The 15,341-nt window shown below is 46.2% G+C and overlaps 1 protein-coding gene across 1 annotated transcript in view; it reads right to left on the reverse strand.

The window, feature by feature from the left end:
• SPOCK1 (SPARC (osteonectin), cwcv and kazal like domains proteoglycan 1) overlaps positions 1-1,843 on the reverse strand; it is a gene marked incomplete at both ends in the record, with an annotated part of 559,572 nt that extends 557,729 nt beyond the window's left edge. Inside the window, one exon of the mRNA XM_080690082.1 lies at positions 1,673-1,843. Within this exon, the coding sequence (XP_080546208.1) occupies positions 1,673-1,843 (171 nt within the window). The remainder of the gene's footprint in view (positions 1-1,672) is intronic.
• Positions 1,844-15,341: the final 13,498 nt, after the last annotated feature.

Below are 15,341 nucleotides of genomic sequence, written 5' to 3' on the forward strand. Positions count from 1 at the left end.
CTAGGTGAGTCTGGGAACCAAAGCTTTATGCTTTGGGCATCTTTTTCAGCCACAGGGAAAGGTAGTCAATGCAGGGCTCCTCAGATCTAAGCAGGGATCAAACTTGGCTAACAGGGCAGGCGAGGTATATCTGGTGAGGTCAGGCAGAAGCCTCAGTGGGAAAGGGAAGGTGCAGGGGGCACACAAACCCCAAAGTAAGCTTCCAAATAACTGGGAGTTCACTGAAAGTGTCTGGAGTTCCCTTTGTGGAAGCAACAGCCCATGAATGATGGCAGGGAAGAGAGAGAAATGGAAGGGAAGAGAGAGAAGCAAGCCCCCACTGGAAGGTGCATCTGCTCCTCTGGAAGGGGGCAACCTGGAGAGGGTGCTCTTTAGAACACACAAGAAAACACTGGCGTTCCTTCAGCTCCCCAGACTTCCTCCCTGCAAAGGCTGGGCACACTAAGACTGGGACTCTGAGGCAGCGGAGATGAGTGAATGACCTCCACTCATCTCCCACCCCAAAGCACCTAAAAAATATACCCTGTAGCCAGGCATGGTGGCGCATGTTTGTAATCCCAGCACTTGGGAGGCTGAGACAGGAGGATCGCACAGTTCCAAAGCCAGCCTCAGCTACTTAGTGAGGCTCTCAGCAACTTAGTGAGACCCTGTTTTCAAATAAAATATTAAACAGGTCTAGGAGTATAGCCTGGAGGTAGAAACCCCCCTGGGTTCCACCCCCAGTACCACAAAAAAATAAAAATAAAAATAAAAAACATACCTTGCGACAAGAACACAAGGCTCTGTTAAAGAAAAAAAAAAAAAAGCTTCACTGCTGAAAATAATAGTTTAACAGCTCCAGAAACAAAACAGTAATGTCTGAGCATGAAAGCTTTTCTTTCTGTTGTTAAGCCTTAGACTTTTTAAAATAATAGTTAAGATACCCTAGGGACAGAAATGTTAAGTACCATAAAATGTCACTCTCCAAGCTCCCTTGCGGGCACAGCCCCAGCTACCTAGGGCAGCCTCTGGAGGAGCTGGCAGATATTCCCACTGCACAGGAGGGGCCCATCTGCTAGAAAGATGAGCCAGGTGCCCCTTGCCCCCGCATCTTCTGGGGCACACCTGGGAAAAGGCAGCCGGCCCTGGGGCAGAAATGGCTAGCACAGGTGGCTCTGAGTCCAGGAATAAGTTTCTCCCCTCCCAAGGCTCTCCTTTCGGGCAGGGAGCCAACTACACAGCCCACCTGCTCCTCTTCTCCTTCCTATAGACTCCAACGGTCAAAACCTCATGGTCCTCAAGAACATTTCACCAGGCACACTGTTACTAAGACAGCGCCCTCCCCCAACCTCCTCTTAATAGAGCCACACCTGGCCCCCCAATAAATGAGTTAAGCTCACCTCTAAACCTAACCTCTCCAGCACAGAGCCTTTAAAAGCCCTCAGAAGGTCCACATCGCTGCTTCCCAGGGAGGCTTCTCCCGGGCTGGGCAAAGTCAGCCACTGCAGTCAGTCAGACTCCGGCTAGGAGCCTCGCTCTCCTCGGCGGCTGGGGGCTCTACCTTCGCCCTCCCCAATCCTACACATGCACACACCTGCCAAGAACAGGTACCAGGCGAGAACGCCAAGCCTTGAAGTTCTCTTCAAAGTTCATCTGGGGCGCCCGCCCCCCGCGAGCCCGGCGCGGTACTCACGTCTCGGAAGCGGTTCCAGTACTGGTCCCGGTCGTACTGGGCGACGGAGCTCGGCCACTGGTCACCGTGCAGGACGTTGCGGTCCGCGAGGCCCGCGTCCAGGCGCCGGCTCTCCACCTGCAGGAAGCACCAGGCGGCGGCGGCCGCCGCGAGCGCCGCGAGCGCGGGCATCTGCGGGCGGAGGAGAGGGGGCGCTGGGCCGGCTCCGGCACGCCGCCCGACACCCCGCCGCCCCGACCCGCGCCCGACACCCCGCCGCCCCGACCCGCGCCCGCCCGCCGCCAAGTTGGGCGCGGGCTCCCGGGCGCCTACCTTGGGGCCCGCCCGGGTCCCCGCGTCGGAGTCGCTCGAGCTCTGCCGCGGTCGCCTAGGAGGCCGGTCTCGCTCGCCCGCCGCCCGCCGCCCGCCGCCCGCCGCCCGCCGCCCGCCGCCGCGCGTCCCCCGCTTTGTGAGCCGCAGCGCCGGCTCGCCCGCCCCGCTCGGCTCGGCTCCGCTCGGCTCCGCGGCGGACGGGCCCGAGCGCCGGCCCCGGCCTCTGGCGCCCCCTGGCGGCCGCGCGGCGCAGGAGCCGGAGGAGCCCGGTCAGGCGCCGGCCTGCGGACGCTCAGCTGATGCGTCCAGACCTGGAGGCCCCATCCTCTTAGGTTTAGAAGCCACCGGTGAGGCATTTTCAGAGGGGAGGTCGGCGGGCCAGCTGGCCAGGAATTACCTTGGTGGAAAGAGAGCTTAAAACCGAGAATTCCTGCTGCACACGGTGGCACAGCCTGTAATACCAGTACTCGGGAGGCTGAGGCGCGACCAGCCTCAGCAACTTAACAAGGCCCTATTTCAAAATTAAAAATAAAATAGGGCTGGGGGTATGGCTTGGGGATAGAATGCCCTGGGTTCAATCTCCAGTACAAAATAAAATGGGGGCTTCCCGACTCAGGTCCCGATGAGCATTCCCTAGGAGGGTCTCGAGAGTGTGCACTTTTGACGGGCTTCCCCGACGGTTTGTATGCCACACAAAATGTGAGTAAATCTCTGCCCTCGTTGCGCCATATCACGCACCAGCTGTATTTCTGCTCTTCCTGACGGTGCCATGGCCGCTGCAGGTAGCCCTCGAGGGCAACCGCAGCCTTCATTTCTGTCCTTTCTACATCCTTTAATCCACATCAACACACTGGGTTCCTCCATCAGAGGGAAGGGAAAGTGAGGGCTGGACAGCCTCCAGGAGTAGGCCAGGGAGCAGCAGGCTGGCCTTGCCTCCACCTGATGTCTCCCAAGTGCTCAGCCATGTTTGATTAAATAGAGCTGGAAGGAACATAGGCCTTTACATTCCTGAGATCAAGGGGCACTCAGTTGCCACCTCTGTGTGCCAGAGCCTGCTGCCCAGAGCACCTCTAAAACAAGCCCGAACACACTGATACATGCCCCACAACATGAGCCCAGTGCGTTTCATGATGCTTTCCAGAGACAGAACAGATGTCTGGCTATAGCCCCAGGCTTTGCACATCTGGCCCCTGACCACCTCTCTAGCTGTCTCTTACCCACTCCTGCCCAATGTCCCGACTTCTGGGACAGGCTGGCATTGGGTCCAGATCCCAGTGGGAATGGGCTCCCTCCAGCACCAGGCATTTCCCTCTGCCTGAACCAATGTCCACAGAAACTTGAATATCATTAACATACCCCTCCACTTACACAACTCACTTGTTCAGAGACCCTTGCTAACTAACCCGCAGAACAGCCCGGAACCCCAGGACACAATCTTGAGAATATACCACTCCCCCAGCTGCAAGCTCATTGCACCAGAGCTACTTACTCCAGGTCTGTCCTCCCATGGGCTGGAGCTCCTCCAGGGCGGAGGTTGCCCTGCTCATAGCAACTCCCCAGTGCCCAGAGCAGAAGCCCCTGATACTTAGCAAGTGCTCAAACAATAGATGATGAGTGAGTGAGTGAGTGAGTGAGTGAAGAGTGCCCAGCCAAGTCTGCACCAGGCTTCTCAACCAGCATGCCGCAACAGCATGCCATGCAGTCAGTTGCGATTTATGTTGCAAAAATTTGATAGTGTTTAATGGTTAGATATGAAAAGATTATGTTTTTCTTTTTTCTATTTATTTATTTATTGTGGTACCGGGGACTGAACCCAGAAGTGTTTTGTTTTTAATTTTGAAACAGGGTCTCGCTAAGTTACTGAAGATGGTCTTGAACCTGCAATCCTCCAGTCTCAGCTCCCCAAGAACTGGGATTACAGAGTACACCACCATGCCTGGTGGGTCAGGGGTTTTTTTCTTAAAAACATTTGTAAATCCATGGTTATCTCGTTGTTATTCTGAATGTGCATTCTGTAAGTTTTCTTGAATGGGAAGCAAAGAGTGGAGTCACAGCTATCATACTGAGGACTGTACACCTCCAGGGTTTGCTTGATCATGAAAGTGTCTTAGCTATGCAATGCCATGTCCTGGTTGTATCAAAGTGGAGAGAGAGACTTAGAAATGATGGAAAGAGAGCAGGTATGGTGGTGTACACTTGTAATCCCAGCATTTGGGAGGCTGAGACAGCAGATCACAGTTTCGTGATCAACCTCAGCTACTTAGTGAGACCCTCTGCAACTTAGACCCTATTTCAAAATAAAGAACAAAAATTAGGGCTGGAGGTGTCACTTGGAGGTAGAATGCCCCTGGATTCCATCCCCAGTACTGCAAAAAAGAAGAAGGAGAAGAAGGAGGAAGAGGAGGAGGGGAGGGGAGAAGGAGAAATGATGGAAAGACTGTTTCTTATGCTTAAAGAAACCCAAGCAAGCAAAACTTCCCCTTTTCTCTGCCCAATTTGGCAGTAAAACTTCTCCAAAGAGTCAAACCCAGATGTTATCTCGCCTCCTCACCTCTCAGCTGCCTTTCATCTCACTAACTGAATGCTGCCACTCGGCAGTGTCCTCTGAGCCGCCCTTGGGCCTCCCCTGGTGGGCCTCTGAGTAGTTTCTGTGGGCTCCTGTGCACTGTCCCCCCTGGCTTTCCTGCCCTACTGGTCACTCAAGCTTCAGAACCAGAGCTCCTCAGGCTGCAGGCTGAGGCCTTCTGCTCTAGCCAGCTGAGCCCTTCTCTAGGAGCTCACATCCCATCTAGCCCTGTGCTGAGCATCCCCAAGTGCCATACCAGCCCACACAGGTGTCTGTGTACCTCCTCCTGTGCCTCCAGCTTCACGCTCAACACCGCCTTGGGATGCCCCGGGTGTGTCAGACTTTACCAGGACTTCCTTTCAAACCTGTGTTCTAGGGTAAACATCCCCACTCACCATCACATGACTGCTCACGCAGGAGCCCGGTCCTCTTCAGTTCCTACATTTCCTTCCCTCATTTCCTGAGCCTCAGCAAGCTGGCCCACTCCTTCTCAGATGCCCCAGGATACACACACTTCACACACCTCCACGGCCACCACCCAGCCTGCTTGGCCACCCTTCCTACCGGAGGCTCCCCAGCTTCCTTGGAGGTTCCTTGATTCTTTCCTTCCCCTGTGGCCTGTTAGCCACTCAAGGGTCCGAGCAATCTGTTTTGCTTTGTTTTGGTTTTGTTTTGGGTACTGGGGATTGAACCCAGGGGCATCCTACCCCTGAGATATATCTCTTTTAATGTTTGGGTTTTTTTTTTTTCATTTTTATGTGGATCATATTGAAAATGGCATACGTTCAGACAGTGCTTGGTGCCCTCCTCCAACCCCACTTCCCCTTTTTCCCTTTCAACAATGAGTGTCCAGGTTGACCATGCTACATTCATACTTTTACCCATATTCGAATGTAGCTTCTCCATTAATCAACCTCAGCCTTCTTCCTCTCCTACCCTTCCGTTCTAGCTTTGCTGAGGTTTCCCCTCCATTATCAGGAGTCCTTCTGGTATCCCCAATTCTCCCTAGTTTTGGCATAGTAGAGAAACATGGTCTTGCTGGTAGGTTACTGAAAGTCTCTCTACTTGCTAAAGCTGTCCTTGAAACTGTGATCCCACAAAATCTTAGCCTCCCAAGTACTAGGATTATAGGTGTGAGCCATCATGCCTGGCTCAGAGCAATCTTTTTGAAACAAAATCATCACATTACATAAAACACTCCAATAGCTTTAATGACACCAGTCTCCTTCTCATGGCTGCTAGAGCCCTGCCCTTCATTGCCCAGTTGCTAGCCACCTTCTTCTCAGGCTTCTGCAAACACACCAAGCAAGTCCTCACCTGAGCACCTTTGTTCAGTGTCTCTCCCTTCCTTGATTCCAATTTTAACTCCAAGAGAACAAAAATATTGTTTGTGCCTTTCCTGTATCCTTAGACTTAACCTCAGAGCCTGACATTTAGTGGAAACTCAATAAATATTTATCCAGTTAACGAATGAACGAAGAAAATCCCTTAGAGCATCCTCAAGTTTGAAAACCCTGTCTACAGCACTTTCTCCCACCCACATACACACCACTCCAAACCTCTTGTCCTCAGAGCCAATCTCCCTCTCCAGGGAGGACCTATCCCCGCTTTAATCAGAGGGCATCGCTCTTGGACACACTCCAAACCTCCCTGTAACCTGTGAGACTAGTAAGGAAGCCAGCCAGGCAGTGCAGGGTGGGGGTGCTGGAGTCTGTTTGAGCAAAAAAAAAAAAAAAAAAAAAAAGACATAACCTTGGAGTGGGGTGGGAAGACGAGACTGGAGGCCTGCCATCCATTCAGCTGGTGCTCCTAGGGAGGAATGTCAGATTTATTTGCCTGCTAGAAGCACCCAGGACCAAGATCAATACAGAGCCTTGGGGCTGTATTTCTGCTTTTCATTGGCTTACACACAACTATAATAACTCCTTGTTTTAACATAGTTCTTATTTCCAAAGAGCCCCACATGTTTTATTTCCAACTTAATGGATCCTCAAACACGTGCTCCTGGCGAGGCTGAAGCATTACTATCACCATTTTATGTGGAGGAGAGGGGTGCACAGAAAGGCCAGAGAGATAAATTGCAAAGGTCACAGAAAGGGAGAGAGATGATCTAGCAGTGGAAAGTTTTAAGTGTAGCGCCCCCTCGCCAGCTATGCAGGCTAGAATGGGAACAATGCACTGGTTCCATCTAATAAAAGTAGTGCCATAATTCTTACTGTATCATCAACTCAGATCTAATTTTAGCTGCAAACGCCTGTGTCTACTTGGTATGTGCCTCTCCATCTTTCTGTCTTTGGTACTTTGAACTTGTTGTATCTGAAATGAAATGCTTAAATTGCCTCCCTAGTCACACCTTTTCCCCTTCCTGTCTCCCCACCTCAGAAAAAAATCACCCCCAACCATCATGTCACCTTGACCTTCTCAGCCTCACCTCCAATGACTCGCCCATCTGCCAGGTCTAGTTTGCGCCACTTCCACTCCCCCAGCCCCCTCGCCGCTGAGCCCCGCGAGCCTCTCCCCACCTCTTGCTCCACAGAGCTCTGACTGGTGTCTCCATCTTGGAGCTTTCTCCACCCGGGAGACAGGGTGTTGCCCTCTCAGTGTCAAGGTAAGCCCTTGTCTCTCGTAATTGTTCTTACTGTGCCCTCAAGACAAAGCCCAGGACTCTCGCCCACTCCCTCCCTCCTGCTTTGCCACCGGCCCTGCCCCACCTCAGGCCCTTTTTGGGGGCTCCATGGGGCTGGACACCTCCTCTCTGCCCACTCTTTCCCTGGCCGTTCTCTACTCTCACCTTAGCCCACAGCTTCTCTCAAAGTCCTCAGAAAAGGCTCCCTGGCCCTCACATCCCCAAGACCCTCATCATAGCTGCAAAACTCACTAATGTCCATCTCTTGCCAGATATTCAGCAGAACAGAGGCAGAGTCTAGCTCTGGCTCTGGTGTGCTGAGTACTGAGTCCCTAGTGCCTTTAAAAAAAAATAAAGCATCCAGTACATAGTACGCACACAATAAATACTGACCAGATCAATGAGTGCTCAGTGCACATATTTTTGTGCCCCTCTTAGAAACAAATGAGCCCAGATTTGTTTTGGAGATCGTAACCTCCAACACCCCTGGATGGAGGGTGGAAACAATGAGGAAGTGACAGTGACTTCCCACTCAGAGTCATTCTATTGCTCTGGATCCTACTGGAATGTGTCCTGGTCCCAAAAAGAACGGGAACGAAGGAGATGCATGTCGCTGCATCATGGCAAACAGTCTACCCAGCAGGGCCTGTAACTTTTATGAACACATTGATTTCACCTATTGATTAAATGTATTCAGCAGAGTCAAGCTCACTCTGTCTCTCCACATCCCTACACACACATTTTCTGTTTTTTTCCCATGGTGCAGAGCCATGGTGACTGGGTGACCTAGCTCAGAAGGAATTGATTTTAAGTAAATTAATACCTCACTAAGAAATGAAAATAACTGCCAGAAAAACCTAATGTCCAAGCCACTATACAGGGACAGAGCAGAGGATGCCAAAGTTCTGACTACAGAGAAAAAAATTATGAGAGTAACATGTACTGACTCCATCAGTGAGACAACACGCCACAACAGCCCTGTGTGCTAGCTGATATAATCCTCATGACCAGTCCCTGTGAAGCTGAAACTGTAATAAGCCCCATTTTTCTAGATGAAAATATTGATTTCAGAATTGTGTTACCACTTTTATTAATCCGTTTTATGTTGCTGTAACAAAATACATGAAGCAGGTAATATACAAAGAACATAGGTTTATTTAGCTCACGGTTTTAAGGCTAGAAGCCCAAGATAGGGCTGCCCATCTGTTTAGTTTCTTGTGAGGGTCCTATTTGGCTGTCTCACAAGATGGCAGAGAATTGGAATGGAAACCATCAAAGTACAGAAGGGGTCAAATGCAATGAGGTAACCTCATTTTATAAAACCCACTCTCTCAAAAAATAACTCATTCCCAGCATTAATTCCTTCCAAAAACAAAGCCCCCTGATGACCTAATTACCTCCCTCTAGGATCCTATTTTTATTATTTATATAACTCTCAACATCACCACAGAGGGGACTAAGCTTCTAATATATGAACCGTTGGGTAACAAGCTATCCAAACCAGAATATCGCTTACCCCAAATCACGCAATAAGTAAATGGAAGAGCCAGGATTTGAATCAAGGACCACCTGATTTCAGAGCTCCTACTATGACCTGCCTCAGCACTTGGCCTGTAGCTGCCATCTCCCTCCAAGACCCTGCGCTTCCCTGATCACACTATTCACATGGGAGAGAAAGCTCGCCATTTGACATGCATAGGCTTTCAGTAGTTTGCTTATAAACTATTTGTTGTTCTCCTGGAGCTTGGTGTCTGTCCCCACAGAATGTGTGGCCTAAAAGGCAAGGCATCGAGTCAATGGAGTCTGTAAGGCACTGCCACTTGTACTAAGCACCATAATTCCAGGAACTGAAATAGCATGCATCTTAGAATCTATAAAATAGGTTCATGGCTGCCTCACAGGGTTATCAAGAGAATTAAAAAGTTTATATTTGTACTGTGCCTAGAACAGTGTTCACTTTATAAATATCATATAAGCACTTGTTTAAGTTAAAAAGCCCACAGAAAGGAGAAGCCACCATTAACCTTTCTGTAACTCAGGATCCACAGATTTGGAGACCTTAAATTATTTGGTTAAGATCATAAGGCATGTGAACACAGCAAAACTATTTCAGGCTCCTGAAATAGTCTCAATGTACTCTCTTCCCTGGTCTCAATGTACTCTCTTCTTCACACAGTGTGAAGGTACCGATCTCTAGCAGCTGAGTAACAAGTGCTCTGAGACTTGAAAACATTTTTATTTTCCTTTTTCAGAAAATCCATCCAGACTCCTTTTGATATTCTCATTATTCTGTGTTCATTTCATTTTAAAAAAGAAAAATACAGCCGGCATGGTGGCGCACGCTTGTAATCCCAGTACTTGGGAGGCTGAGACAGGAGGATCGCACAGGTTCGAAGCCAGCCTCAGCTACTTAGTGAGGCTCTCAGCAACTTAGTGAGACCCTGTTTCCACATAAAATATAAAAATAGGTCTGGGAGTATATTCTGGAGGTAGAAAGCCCCTGGGTTCCACCCCCCAGTACCACACACACACACACAAAAAAAAAAAAAAAAAGAAAGAAAGAAAGAAAGAAAGAAAGAAAAATGCTGCTGGGCTCTATGGCACACTCCTGTCATCCCAGTACTGAGGCTGAGACAAAAGGATTGCAGGTTGGAGGCCAGCCCCAGCAACTTAGCAAGACCCTGTTTCAAAATAAAAAATAAAAAAGGCTGGAGTTATAGCTTGGAGGTAGAATGCCCTTGGGTTCAACCCCCAGTACCAAAATATGTACCCACATGTTAGGATCAGACTCCAGGTATCCTACAAAGTTATAAGACAGGCTGGTTGATGGTTCATTCCCTCTCAGGATCAATGCTAGATCAGCATGGGTACCATGTACATTCACATCTTGGGAAATTGGAAGTGGGTAAATGTCTACTCAACAAAGAGTAGACATTTTTGGGGGGCCATGCTCCCAAAATACATTCTCACTGAAAGAGGATTTTGCTCAGCAAAAATTCCAACACTGAGAGCCAAATTGGTTTCCCCTGGAGAAAGTGCCCCATGAGGCTTTCAAGCTGGGATGGAATAGAAGTGCTGGAGGAGTCACACAAAGCGTGACAGGCCTGGGAAACACAAATGGACCAAACCAGTGTGCAGAGCCCCAGACCAGCCCAATCTTAATGCAACGTGAAACTAACATAAAATGATATTTTTAATTTTACTGGTGCATTGTATTTATACATGTATCATGATGAAGCAAAAAAAAACTTGTGTAGACTTAAATGCACTCATCACCTAGCCAGCCCCCACCCAGTCCTCACCCCACTCCCTCCCCACCCCTCCCTCTCATGCTTGGCTTAGTAGTTGACTTTGATATGAATTAGTACATCGTGCACTTTAAAGAGTTTCCCTCTCCCCTCCTCACATCCCCAGTTAGGTTGCCTTATTTGCTCCTCTATAGGATTTCCTTTTTCACCTGGAGTTTCTCCTATGACCCCTTTCACCTAGCTTTCACATATTAGGGAAAGTATCCAATTCCTTACTTTTTGAGACTGACTAATCTCGCTTAGCATAATGTCCTCAAGATCCGTCCATTTCCGTGTAAATGCTGCAATTGTGTTTTTTTAATTGCTGAATAAAATTCCATTGTATACATATCCCACAGTTTTGTAATCCATTCATCTTTTGATGGACATCTTGGCTGGCTCCATAAAAGTATTTCTAACACTACCCAGGGGCCCAGCTCAAACTCAAACCAAAGTTTCTGTAAATATTTCTTACCAAAACTTCCAAAATAGAATGTATGGGTCAGCAAGTTCCTACACTCTACACTGAACCAGCTCAAGGCCCAGGAGGGCATCAGCAGCTATTATTATCATCAAGAACTCAACTTGAGATCTACCCTCTCAACAAATTTTTAAGTGTACAACACAATGTTGCAATCTATAAATACAAGCTTATATAGCAGATCTCTAAAACTTATATAATTGAAGCATTATACCCAATGATTAGCAACTTTCCATTTCCCGTCTTCCTAGCCCTGGAAACCCTCATTTTCTCTCTGCATCTATGAAGTTGACTCTTATAGGTACCTAAAGTATGCAGAATCATGCATTATTGGTCCTTCTGTGACTGGTTTATTTTATGTAGCCCAATCCTCCAGGTTTATCCATATTGACACATATAGAAGGACTTTCTCCTTTTTAAGGCTGAATAATAGTCTATTATGTATTTAGCACATTTGCTTTATTCCTTCTTTTATCAATGGACACTTAGGTTATCTCCATGTATTTGCTACTATGACTCGTGCTGCAAAGAACACAGGAATGCTCATATCTCTTTGACATCCTGACTGCAATTCTCTTGGATAAATACTCAGAAGTTGAATTTCTGGATCATATGTTAGTTCTACTTTTAATTTTTTAGGAACTTCCACACTGTTCTCTATAGTGGCGGTACCATTTTTCAGCCCCCTTAACAGTGTACAAGGGTTTTGAGTTCTTCACATATTACCAAATGTTATTTTGCCTTGACGATAATAGCCATCCTGAGGTCTGGGGTATTATATCACTGGTTTCAATTTGTATTTTCCTGATGATTAGTGATATTAAACATCTTTGCATATACTTGTCACCCACATATATGTCTTATTTGGAGAAATGTCTATTCAAGTATTTGGCCCATTTTTAAATTGAGTTATTGATTTTTTGCTATAGGGTATAGGGACTCCTGATATATTTGGAAGGATATCATCTTTGTAGTGCTGGGGATTGAATCCAGAGGCATTCTGCCAGTGATCTATGCCCTGAGCCCTTTATTTATTTTTTAATTTTTTTAAATTTTTTATTTTTTGGTAGTACTAGGGGTGGACCCCAGGGGCTTTCTACCTCCAGGCTATACTCCCAGACCTATTTTATATTTTATGTGGAAACAGGGTCTCACTAAGTTGCTGAGAGCCTCACTAAGTAGTTGAGGCTGGCTTCGAACCTATGCGATCCTCCTGTCTCAGCCTCCCAAGCTCAGGTATTACAAGTGTGTGCCAACATGTCTGGCTGAGACTTTTTTTAAAAAAGAGGTCTCACTAAGTTGCTGAGGGTCTCGCTAAGTTGCTGAGGCTGGCCTCTAACCTGCAATCTTACCATTTCAGCCTTGCAAGTACTGGGATTACAGGCATGTACCACCATGCCTAGCTGAAAAGCAAAACATTTAAAGCAAAATAGTCTGAGAGTATTTTGATACTGCTGGGAAGACAAAAATTTCTATTAGTGTGCCAAATGCACCCAGCTCTGAGGCTCTGGGAAAGCTTCCTTCAAACACTAGCTTGTGCTTCTTACTATTTCTGGGCTCTCCAACAAGTTGATAAGCCCTCAGGGCCCGTTTTCATGTGTATAAAGTGGGAATGATAATGATGTGCCTTATTTCTAGAGGTGCATAAAACAGAAAGCGTGATGTCTGCACGTGAGAAACATTCTATATGACATGGTAGAGGCGTGCATTCTTACAAGATGCTTTCCAACTTACCAGTCAATTTCTTATTAAAGTCTCCTGCATCAGGCCCATATAGCAGGTAAGTTCACCCCCTTTTTAGGCTGGGACACTGAAGTGCAGAAAGGAAATTTTAGCCACTCACACACTCACCTCCACTAAAGTTTTCTTAAGGTCAAAGTGCTAGGAACAATTTGCCTGGCTACCTACATATTCGCATATACTTTACAGATGTCTACAACTATGAAAGATATCCTCAGGCAATTTGCAATCTAAATTTGTATCATTTCACTCAAAGCATGAAGTGAAAAGGTAATTATCCATCCGGAGAGAATTGCAGGGGAAACAGCAGGGGTCCCCAGAAATTCTCCCAACATCTTCAGTGAGAGAACACTAAATTCAAGAATTTAGCATCTGCCCAACAAAGGAATATTATGCAGAGCATTAAAATGATGGTTATAAAATCCATGAAACAGCATGAAGAAATGTAGAATGGAAAAAAATCCAGGCACAGAATTGGATGTACAGAGTGACTTTAGCAGGAGGGGAGGGGTGAAGGGAGACTTGCAGGGAAAAGTGGTGGCTGTGTGCAGGCACATCATGCTCTGAAGACAGGAGGAAAGCAGAGGAGGGAAGCCAAGCAGCAGTTACTGGAGTGACAGTGAGTGAGATGTTCCTTCTTCCACCCATTGGTTCTTGGACTCATTCCTTCTGTCTCCTGGGTACCACACTGTGATGCCTATTGGTTTACAGTATATACTCACCCTATGTTGCCTCATCCTTGCAGGGTATCACTCCTCAACTGATCTCTTAACTATGCCTTCAAAACACTGTTCTAATCCCTTGTCAGGCCAGTAGCTTTGGAATGGTTCCATGTATAAAAGAATCAGTGATTCCCATAACATGTGCTCACTGTCTTACCTCCTTTGCTATGAAATGGGCCTTGGTTCAAAGTAAGATAATGTGGTATCTCATGTCAGTTGAGCAAGCTGATTTGACCCCTGGTATAGAGGTGCTAGATGAGACACTACAGGCAGTATATGGTCCTCAAATATGTATTAACCCTAGTCAGATGAAAGATTGCCCATTTCAAGTTGGAAGAAGTCTGGTATATACAGGGCTCAACAATAGTCTCTATTACTGGCAGTTTGACCAATAGTAATTTGGCAATAGCTAAATTGGCCTTAGGAAAAGGGAATCCCTGTTACTGGGATCATATATATCTTTCATCTCTGATCTGGTGATTCCATTTATCAGTATATTGTGTGAGAAAAATAGATGGGTGTTTATGCATGGATTACAGTACATATGTATTTTTCTTAGCCCTACATCTGGGGAAGGTCTAGAATGTCATACCTCAGTGGTAATGAATATACCTAGTGCCAACATCTTCATCTCTAACTACTATTTTCTAATAAAAGGATACAGGATCCCTTGAAAGTGACTGATTCTAGTTCTAGGGCAGAAGGAATTCAAGATGAACACACACAGCAGCTTTTAGTGCCAGAAAATAAGGAAGTACTCAAAAAAGACATTGATTTGTTTTTAAAAAAGTGAGATCTGGATAAATAAATTGTAAATCTAAATAATGGAATTTTATTCAGCACTAAAATGAGCAATCAGGCAACAGAAGTTATGGAGGAAATTTAAATACCTATTTCTAAATGACAGAAGCCAATCAAAAACATATATACTGTATGATTCCAACTATATGGCATTTTGAAAAGAGCAAATATAGAGAGATAGTAAAAAAAAAATCAGTGGCTTTCAGGGAATAGGAGGGAAGAAACGATGAATAAGCAGATAACAGGATACTTTTAGGACAACAGAATTACTCTGATACTATAATGATGAATATATGTTATTATACATAAGCCCAGGCCCATAAAATGTACAACATCAAGAGTGAACCCTAATGTAAAGTATGAATGTTGGATAATGATAGTGTGTCAATCATCTGATAGGTTCATCAACTGTAACTCACACACTGCTCTGGTGGGGGATGTTGGTAATGGAGGATAAAACTGTACAGTGATAGAAGAAGGGAGTATATGGGAAAACTCTGTACCTTCCTTTCAATTATGATATTATCTAAGAACTTCTTCAATAAACTTTGTTTTTGGAGACAGTACCACTATACCAAGGGACTCCTAGTGATCAAAGCCAGAAAGCTTTTGGAAATGAAACAATGATAGTATTGGTTTTAGCCATGGAATAAAATAAAAAGAAAAATGGGAGAGCTCTCCCTTACCACAGAATTCTAATTAATAAATGTAGAAAAAAAAGATGGCAAAAGAAAAATATCATGGTTAGGCAAACACTATGATAGTAATTGTTGCAAACAAGATCTTACCAATGAGGTAGAGTGGGGAATAAGTTGGAAAGTGACAGTTGGAAGAGGCACAGAACTTGCAGAGTCCCACAATATCAGCCCCAAGATATTTTTTTAACTAAAAAAAGAAGGAATGAAACTTTATAATGGATAAGCCAGGCAGAAACCACCTTAACCAAGTGATGAAGGTCAACGTCATCAGTAATAAGACATATTGATGTCATGGACCTTTGATATGGTTCATGGAAGACATAACTCATTTCTTTGGTGTTTCGCCAAAAATGTATAACCTCATTCCAAGCATGAGAAAGCATCAGAAAAACTCAAATTGAGGGCATTCTATTTAAAAAAAAACTCATCAGTATTC

Source organism: Muscardinus avellanarius, assembly GCF_963383645.1.
Source record: "Muscardinus avellanarius genome assembly, chromosome: 1".
Lineage (NCBI taxonomy): Eukaryota > Metazoa > Chordata > Mammalia > Rodentia > Gliridae > Muscardinus > Muscardinus avellanarius.